The 10,566-nt window shown below is 35.4% G+C and overlaps 1 protein-coding gene across 1 annotated transcript; it reads left to right on the top strand.

Annotated features, from left to right (window-relative positions):
- Positions 1 to 1,205: 1,205 nt before the first annotated feature.
- LOC112701095 (RING-H2 finger protein ATL79-like) lies at positions 1,206 to 1,583 on the top strand. Its single transcript, XM_025751893.1, has one exon. The coding sequence runs from the start codon at positions 1,206 to 1,208 to the stop codon at positions 1,581 to 1,583; it is 378 nt and encodes a 125-aa protein (XP_025607678.1).
- The last annotated feature ends 8,983 nt before the right edge of the window (positions 1,584 to 10,566 follow it).

Genomic DNA, 10,566 nt, shown 5'->3' with positions numbered 1-10,566 from the left:
TACCCTTCCCCCAAAGTACGTCACACATACCACCTACCCACTTTTCGCCTGCACACTGACTGACTTGAACGTCGGAGTGTCTTTGCAGGTGACACCCCCATCTCTCCACAACGAGGCCTCGGCTGCTCGGTTGGACCACCTCCAGCACAGTCGCTGAACCAGGCACACCCCACCAACTCAAATCACTACCCGAACCATCCAATATACGACTAACCGTATACCTTAGAACTTAGATCCTAGGCAACTCCGATGGCTATTAGCTCTCAAATACAATCTTTTACTTAAATTCATATACAAATATAGTGGACAAGTTTCTGTTGTATTGTAGGGTTTGCTCGAAATAATAAGGACTAGAAGATTGCTGGAATGCATGAATTAAATAATAGTTCTGGTTTTATTATATTAATGATAATTCGTCACTTTTATTTCTTTATTTTTTTTGGATTATATTTATTGAATAACATTACATTATCTGGCTAGACACAAAGTTGTGATTATTTTTTTCTTGTCGAATGTTTCTAAAAAGAATTAAAGTGACAATCATTAAAAAAAATTATGTAAACAATATGTGAAACGAATTGGCGGCAGAGGTCAAAGTGTAAAAACAGGTCCTCAAGCAATAATAAAGAGAAATCAAATTAGATATTTATTAATTATTAATATCTAATGTATCATTATATAAATTAAATAATTAAATGTCAATGAGGAATTTACATTTCATTGGCTAGGAGAAAACTTAGATCGTTATTTTTGTTTCGCAAAACCAATGAATTGGTTAAAATAAAAATCAATTATTTAGCTGAAATCTAATGATTTAGAAATCATCCAATTAAATAACAGAAAGCAAAACTAAATTGTTATTTCTATTTCACATAACCAGTCGATTTGTTTAAAAGAATAATCAATTGGTTGGCATAGCCATAGAGATAAAGATAAGATTTTTTTTCTTATACTATTAAAAAAATCAGGAGTGTAGAAAAGTTACATAAACAGAGTAAACCAAACCAAATACTTTTGCAGTTTTACAACTTTGCCATGGAATTCACCGTTTCTAAGTGGCAAATCACTCCAAATGAAGATTAGAAGTGTCAATTTAGCCCAAAATAATCTTGGTTTCCTCAAATATTCTATGTAGTTGTACTCCACTTACACTTACAGACCTCAACAGAAAAGACACAATTTTATTACATAAAATCTTTTTTTCAATGCCTGTATTCTCCGAGTTATTGGACCAAATTTTACCTGCCATAGGTAGAACTGCAAGAAGGATTCTAAGGCGGCGCCGTCAAGGGTGTGACTCCTACACGCCGGAGATTGTTGTGAACCTTCATGTTACCACGTACATTATTGTTCAAGATTTAGATATCTATAATGATGATGCTGAATGCGTTATTTGTTTGGAGGAGTTTGGCCATGGTAACGAAGATTCAAGTGTAGGAATTGTTCGCACAAATTGTTCGCATGTTTTCCATGATCGCTGCATGCTCCGTTGGCTCCGACAGTGTGTCAACTGTCAGTTGCCGTATTCTTGCCCATTGTGCCGCTGCATCATATTTCCAACTTCACATAGTCACGATAAATAGGTCTTTCAGTTCTCAATTACAATTAAATTGAAGGAACTTTTTTTTTTCAGTGTTTCATAGAGTTCTTTAATTTGTTTTACACCTGAATTTAGTTCTGTTTGTTGGTGGTCCCCAACCAAGTGGGGCCCACAACTTTTTAAAACAAAAAAAAAAGAAATAAAGAAAGAAAGTGGCTAATTGCCACGGGAGAAAAAGAGAGAGATTAGGAAGCCTCATTCATTTTTTTTGAATGAAAGAAAAGAAGCAGTAGGGTTTCGGCGCGAGAGAAAAAGAAAATTGGAGAAAGAGCTTTGTCAACTTCGATCACATTGATCTGGTAAACTTGCTCCATTTCTTATGAAATTTTAGTATGTTATTCCTGGTGTAGAGATGAATATTAGGATATAACTTATTTGTTGTATTGCCTTCTCTTTTGCCTGATTTGAGATACCCACTTTTGTAGAGAGTTTATGTTGATTCCACCAGCTTTGGTGATGTATTTTGTTGATTGTTGAGATGCCCTAGTGTTACTAGGAAGACTGTTTGTGTACCCATTATTCTGATAGTGGAAGATTTTTCTGGACTAGGTCCCGTGGGTTTTTTGTCCCTCTTTTGGGGGTTTTTCCACGTTAAAATTCTGGTGTCTGATTATTTAATTTCTGCCATTATATTTGCTGCTTGGAGTATCTTTGGTGTTGCCCATTAATCGCACAGGTTGTGGGAAAATTATTTTTTTGTGCTTCCGCTGTTAGACAGGTTCTTGATTTAAACCTGTGTTGAGTTTTCCCAACAAAGTGGTATCCAGAGCTTTGGTTGTTTATCTCTGTGCTGATTAAATGGAGGAAAATACTCATGGACCGAATATGGTCAAACTGAATTCCCAAAATTATTCAATTTGGAAGACCTTCATGGAAGATATGCTGTATAGCAAAGACTTGTATGATCCTGTGGAAGGAGATAAATCCAAAGGTACTAAATCCGATGCTGAATGGAAGAAGCTGAATCGGAAGGCAGTTGCTTTGATTAGGCAATGGCTTGATCTTAGTGTGTATCCACATGTTGACACCGAAACGAATGCTGAGAAGATGTGGAACAAATTGAAGGAGTTATATGAGAGAAAGAATGTGCAAAACAAAGCATTCTTGATTAGGAAGCTTGTCAATATGAAGTATGTTGAAGGTAAATCAATGCCGGAGCACTTGAGTATTTTTCAGGAAACGGTGAACCAACTGACAAATAATGAAATCACTTTGAATGATGAGTTGCAAGCCTTGTTGTTGTTGAGCTCTTTGCCTGATAGTTGGGAAGTTCTGGTTGTGACACTGACTAACTCAGCTCCAAAAGGAAAGTTGACGTTAGCAATGGTTAAAGAGAGCATGTTGAATGAAGAAGCCAGAAGAAGAGAGCGGGGTTTGACTAATGCCTCCTCCCAGTCAGAAGCACTTGTTTCAGAGTCACGGGGGAGAAGTCAAAGTAGAAAACCTCACAGTTCTGACAGGTCAGAGAGTCGAAGCAAGTCAAGAGGAAAGTACAAGCCAAGAAAGGAGTTCATTTGTCACCATTGTGGCAAGCCGGGGCATATCAAGAGGTATTGTAGGTTCTTGAAAAGAGAACAATCAAGGGGAAGAAATGAAGACAAAGGTAAAAATAGTGATAAAGAAACTGCTGCTATTGTTTATGAAGATGTTCTTATCACATATGATGAAAATTATGTGAATCTTGTCTGTGATGATTCCACTTGGATTATGGACTCTGGTGCCTCATGTCATGTCACTCCGAAGCGTGAATTTTTCACTTCCTATACTGCTGGAAATTTTGGCAAGATCAAATTGGGAGATAAAGGAGTGTGTGATATCATTGGTATGGGTGATATGTTGCTTGAAACTAATATGGGATGCAAGTTGCAGTTGAAGAATGTTAAGCATGCGCCAGATATGCGATTCAATCTCATTTCAGTGAAGGCATTGGATCAAGAGGGGTATTGCACTTCCTTTGGTAGTGGAAAATGCAAGATTACCAAAGGGGCTCTCATTGTTGCTAGAGAAGACAATAGTCTTACTACTCTCTATCAGTTGCAAGCAAAGTTGTGCAAAGAAGATGTGAATGTAGCTGATGATTTCTCTTCTGATTTGTGGCATATACGTCTTGGTCACTTGAGCGAGAAAGGACTAAGCGTCTTAGCCAAGAAGCACTCATTTCCTGTGAAAAGTACAACTTTAAATACTTGCACTCATTGTTTTGTTGGAAAGCATGCTAGAGTATCATTTCATAATTCTGGACCTCATAGGAGATCACATGTTCTAGATTTAGTTCACACTGATGTTTGCACTATGGATGCTAAGACACTAGGTGGTGCATCATATTTTGTTACTTTTATTGATGATTATTCTCGAAAAGTGTGGGCTTTTGTTTTGAAATCTAAAGACCAGGTGCTCGGAATCTTCAAATACTTTCATGCAAGTGTTGAAAGAGAAACAGGAAGAAAATTGAAATGTGTTCGAGCAGATAATGGTGGTGAATACAGGGGTCCATTTGAAGAGTATTGTAAAGGACATGGGATCAAGCTTGAGAAGACGGTTCCTAAGACTCCTCAACATAATAGAGTTGCTGAGAGAATGAATCGTACTATCAATGATAGAGTCAGGTGTATGCTCTCTCATGCAAAGTTGCCTAAATCCTTTTGGGGTGAAGCAATGAGGACTGCAGTAGATTTGATCAACCTTTCTCCTTCAGTTCCACTAAATGGTGATGTTCCAGAGAAAGTTTGGAGAGGGAAAGATGTCTCCTATAGTCACTTGAGAGTGTTTGGCTGCAGAGCTTTTGTTCACATTCCAAGAGATGAAAGGTCTAAACTTGATGGGAAGTCAAAGCAGTGTATCTTCATGGGTTATGGTCACGAAGACTTTGGTTACAGATTATGGGATCCAGTAAGCAAGAAGATAATTAGAAGCCGAGATGTGATTTTTCTTGAAGACCAAACTATTGAAGATCTTGAGAAGACAGATAAGCCAACAGTAACTGTTAGATGTTCTGTTGATGATGAACCTGGTCTTTCTATTAGACCTCCTGTTGATAGGGGAGATGTACAAGTTGATAATGATGGTGATGATTTACATGATGAACCTACACCTCAACCTGAGGTGCCAGATGTTGAAGTTCCACCTGAACTACCAGTTGAGCCTGAATTGAGAAGATCTACTAGAGAGCGTCATCCTTCTCATAAATACTCTCCGCATAAGTATGTGATGAACACTGAGACTGGGGAGCCAGAAAGCTACCAGGAGGCTATGTCTGATGAGCATAAGGAAGATTGGTTGAAGGCCATGCAAGAAGAAATGAAATCCTTGCATGAGAATTATACTTTTGAATTGGTAAAGTTGCCGAAGGGTAAGAGAGCATTCAAGAATAAATGGGTGTTCAAATTGAAAGCGGATGAAAGTGTCTCACGGCCAAGGTACAAAGCTCGATTAGTTGTGAAAGGCTTTGAGCAAAAGAAAGGTATTGATTTTGAAGAGATTTTCTCTCCAGTTGTGAAGATGTCCTCTATTCGAGTTGTGCTTGGATTGGCGGCTAGCTTGAATTTAGAGGTTGAGCAGCTTGATGTGAAGACTGCATTCCTTCACAATGACATAGATAAAGAAATCTATATGGAGCAACCAGAGGGTTTCGAGGTTAAAGGAAAAGAGCACCTTGTATGCAAGTTGAAGAAGAGCTTATATGGGTTGAAGCAAGCGCCAAGGCAGTGGTACACAAAGTTTGATTCCTTCATGGAAGGTCATGGGTACAATAAGACTTCTTCTGATCCTTGTGTCTATGTTAAGAAATTTTCTGATGGTGATTTTATAATTCTCTTGCTTTATGTTGATGACATATTGATTGTTGGTCATGACACTAAGAAGATTGAAAGTCTTAAGAAAGACTTGAACAGATCCTTTGCTATGAAGGATTTGGGTCCTGCAAAGAAAATCCTTGGCATGAGTATCACTCGTGACAGGAAGAATGGGAAACTGTGGTTGTCGCAGCAGAAGTACATTGAGAAGGTATTAGAGAGGTTTAGCATGAGTAATTCCAAACCTGTTAGTACTTCACTTGCTAGTCATTTCAAGCTGAGTTCACAGCAATGTCCTACAAGTGAGAAAGAGAAAGCAGAAATGAAGAAGATTCCATATGCATCTGCAGTTGGCAGTTTGATGTATGCTATGGTTTGCACCAGGCCGGATATTGCTCATGCAGTTGGAGTTGTTAGTCGGTTTCTCTCTAATCCTGGCAAGGAACACTGGCAAGCAGTGAAGTGGATTCTCAGATACCTTAATGGTACTTCCAGAGTTTGTTTATGCTTTGGAAGTGGCCAACCTGTGTTGGATGGTTACACAGATGTGGATATGGCTGGGGATCTTGATTCAAGGAAGTCTACTTCTGGTTATATGATGACTTTTGCAGGGGGAGCTGTGTCGTGGCAATCCCGACTTCAGAAATGTGTTGCTTTGTCTACTACAGAGGCAGAATACATTGCTGTTGTTGAAGCTTCTAAGGAACTCTTGTGGATGAAGAAATTTCTACAAGAGTTAGGCATCAATTAAGAGAAGTTTGTGTTATTTTGTGACAGTCAGAGTGCTATCCATCTCAGCAAGAATCCGACGTTTCATTCTAGATCGAAGCATATAGAGGTGAGGTATCATTGGATACGTCAAGCGCTTGAGATGAAGTCATATGCACTTGAGAAGATCCATACTGTTGATAATGGTTCAGATATGATGACTAAGAGTTTACTTGCAGTGAAGTTTGATTCCTACAAAGAGAAGACGGGCTTGATGGAGCAGCCTATCCCTACTTGAGTTGGTGAGGGGGAGATTTGTTGGTGGGTCCCCAACCAAGTGGGGCCCACAACTTTTTAAAACAAAAAAAAAAAGAAATAAAGAAAGAAAGTGGCTAATTGCCACGGGAGAAAAAGAGAGAGATTAGGAAGCCTCATTCATTTTTTTTGAATGAAAGAAAAGAAGCAGTAGGGTTTCGGCGTGAGAGAAGAAGAAAATTGGGGAAAAGAGCTTTGTCAACTTCGATCACATTGATTTGGTAAACTTGTTCCATTTCTTATGAAATTTTAGTATGTTATTCCTGGTGTAGAGATGAATATTAGGATATAACTTATTTGTTGTATTGCCTTCTCTTTTGCCTGATTTGAGATACCCACTTTTGTGGAGAGTTTATGTTGATTCCACCAGTTTTGGTGATGTATTTTGTTGATTGTTGAGATGCCCTAGTGTTACTAGGAAGACTGTTTGTGTACCCATTATTCTGATAGTGGAAGATTTTTCTGGACTAGGTCCCGTGGGTTTTTTGTCCCTCTTTTGGGGGTTTTCCCACGTTAAAATTCTGGTGTCTGATTATTTAATTTCTGCCATTATATTTGCTGCTTGGAGTATCTTTGGTGTTGGCCATTAATCGCACAGGTTGTGAAAAAATTATTTTTTTGTGCTTCCGCTGTTAGACAGGTTCTTGATTTAAACCTGTGTTGAGTTTTCCCAACACTGTTTTTGTAGCATTGTTATCTTATTTGTTAGAATGTGAATAACAAATTTTTTTTTTCAAGAAAATATTCAAATTTTGATTCATGGGAAAAAATCTAAGAAAAAGATAAAGAAACCTTGTTCTTTAAGGCATCTAAACGAGTACGACTAACTAGGCATAGGATTCAACGGTTTCAAAACGCGTTTGGACTAATGGTCCAATAATAAAACATGTTTTTTTAAGTGTTTTAATAATTATTAAATAGTCCTTATTTAATTTTACTACAATTTAATCTTTTATATATTATTTAATTATTAAATCTATCATCTATTTTATAAATTATTATTTTATTATTCATCTATTATGTTTATTAGTACTTAGAAACAAAAACAACAACAAAATCCATCTTCTATTAAACCTTCATAAATATTTTGGTAATGCTGTTTGTCCAATCGATTGAATTATCAAGAAATATGATTTTTCTGGCATTGACAGATGTAACGGATCAAGATAAAAAAAATCTTTGTTGATTCGCATTGCCAAAATATTTATGAAGGTTACAATTAATGGTAAGATATATTTCGTTATTGTTTTTGTTTCTAATTGTTAATAAACAAGATACATGATTAATAAAATAATTATTTATAAAATAGAGGATATATTTAATAATTAAATAATATATAAAGAATCAAGTTATAGTTAAAATTAAATAAAGACTATTTATCAATTATTAAAAGACTTAAAAAAATATGTTTTATTACTGGATCATTTAATGGTCCAAACATTTTGTGACCGTCAAATTCTATGCAGACAAACTAATTTGAATTGGTAAAGTCACTAGTTGGTTTAAGCAAATCTGCAAGAAACATTTAATACATACAAATTAAAAAGAATTTCTTAAAATTATTAAAAAATTATAAAATATTTTTTTTAAACTAATGAATATTTTAGACGTTTTAGAACAATTTAAATCGAAATTAACTTTCTCATTTTAACAAAAAAAAAAATTGATATATACATGTACTTTTATAATTACATACAATAGCTAATGATGTAGCCTGCTAGTTCATAATTTGATTCCTTAACAAAAGAAAAATTTTCAAAATTGATAACATTAATAATTACTGTAAGCATACTTGCTACTAAAATTATATGTTGAGAATCGGTTTATGATATTTATAGTTTTAAATATTGTTTTTGAGATATAATAGCAAAATTCATTTTATTACAAATATATAGATAAAACACAACCTTTTTATTCTAAAGAGTATTTATTTTCATTTATATTTTTATCTTAAAAACATAATTCAATTATAATTTATCAACTCAGGAGTGATTGACTCAGTGTCCTATTATTTTTCTTTCAATTTGGTTCTTGGGAAGGAAGTCCAAACATCTGTAATGAATTAAAGAAATCATGCTGCGCATGCATGTATATCATGGCTTGTTGGCGAGTTTTAAGAACACCACAAAAAATCAAGAAATATTAAGGGAATGAAAGAAAACAGTGTCATTAACTATTATTGGTAATTCACAATCTTTTTAATTCGATTCAATTCGATTTACAGCGTCATTAACAATTATTGATAATTTATAACTTTTTTAATTTGATTCACAGTGTCATTAACAATTATTGATAATTCACAACCTTCAATTATTAGTAATTCACAACCTTTTTAATTCGATTCACAACATCATTAACAATTATTGATAATTCACAATTTTTTTAATTCGATTTATAGTGCCATGAAAAAAATATCATTTTATAAGCTATTTATGTTAATAGTTTAATAAACCAAAAGAAAGAGAGAAAAAAAAGTTGAGAAAAAAATGAGTTCTTCATTTTAAAAATTTTTAAATAAAGAAAAACAAAAATTAAAAAAAAATTAATAGTTAACTTTATATACTCTTTATATATTTTTACTATAATTAATTACCATTAACATTAAACTAAAAAAATAATTTAAATAAAATATATTTTTTTAGTAACGGTTCTCTCTCTATCACATTATAAGCCCTTTTTTTCCTCTTTCTCTCCATCAAATATAATAATGTAAATCTTATTCTTCTGATCGACCCTTTCGTGCAAAGTCACTGTGTGTTTCACTTCGAAATGGAAGGAGATAAAAATGTTCGTAGGGCCGTTAAAATTGGTTAAACCCATCAGGCCAGCCCGTTTATCTATTTAAATGAGCGGGTTTTACCTCTAAAATTAAACCCGTTTAAATTTTGGCCTAAACGGGTTGAGCCCGATTAACACAAAAAAATGACAGGTTAAACGGGCTAGTCCGCAAGCTAAACAGGTGGTCTATTTATTTTTTTTTTAGATTTTATTTTTAAAAAGCAGTATTTTTAATCGATACTTTTTTTCGATCCGACCCGAAAATCAGACCCATCAACTAAAAAACTATTATTTTTAAAGATTTTTGACTTAAAAGTGGTATTTTTTGTCAAAATATTTTTCAAAAAATAAAATTAAATAATAAACGGACTAACCCGTTTAACCCATCAGACTGATCATAAACAATCCAGATTAAAAAATTCTGACCCGCAAATAAAACGAACTTAAACGGGCCAACTCATTTAATCCACAGAATTAACGGACCGAGCCTAAATAGACCAGATTAACCCGTTTACCTGCTATCGGAAACCGAAGCACCTATGCTTGCTGCCTTAACTCAACCTACGGAAAGATCCTGTCTATTACACAAGTCTAATTATAAAGAAAAGAGTGTCACCTTGACGTGGTGGAAGTCATCAGTTCAAGCCTGATTATCCCTAAACCCAACCCAATGTGAGTTTTTCTATTTTGATGCCGTAATCGAATGAGAATTTAGAATAGATAAAAAAGAGGCTCGTGGGATTGACGAGAGGGGGGGCTATATTTCTGGGAGCGAACTCCAGGCGAATATGAAGCGCATGGATACAAGTTATGCCGTGGAATGAAAGAGAATTCCGAATCAGCTTTGTCTACGAGCAAGGAAGATCAATAGAAAAGGCAAATCCCTTATGATACACCAGATCCGGCTCGGTTATTGATAGAGTGAATAGATCTGTCATTTCTTGAGATCTCTCTTCTGATTCAAAATCGTGGTGTAACGTGTATCCCCCCTGTTCCGTTCATGGAATAGATGAAATAAACCAAAAAATGGATTTTTGTTCAAGAATGAAATCTTATTGGAACTGTCCAGTTCATCTTTCGGAACCATATCCCATCCCGGATCTGATGAAATAGGATGAGACCGAGGTTTACCTGGGTACCAACAAGTCTCAAAACTCGTTAGCCCTAGGGACAGGGACCTGATCACAAGTCTCCACACCTGGTCGCCAAAGAGTTTGACGACCCTAAATATTTGTTGGACTCACGACAATTACACAGCATGGTACAAGGTCTTTCCAAATACCGTTTTGGCGCATGTATTTTGGCACATTTTCGAATTACGTGCCACTCCACAACCACATATGCGGGACGTCAGAATTGCTTTCTTTTCATGCC

The sequence above is a fragment of the Arachis hypogaea genome, chromosome 7 (genome assembly GCF_003086295.3).
Source record: "Arachis hypogaea cultivar Tifrunner chromosome 7, arahy.Tifrunner.gnm2.J5K5, whole genome shotgun sequence".
NCBI classification, from domain to species: domain Eukaryota; kingdom Viridiplantae; phylum Streptophyta; class Magnoliopsida; order Fabales; family Fabaceae; genus Arachis; species Arachis hypogaea.
The sequence above is the reverse complement of the archived record's forward strand: the minus strand, read 5'-3'. Positions and strand labels throughout refer to the sequence as shown.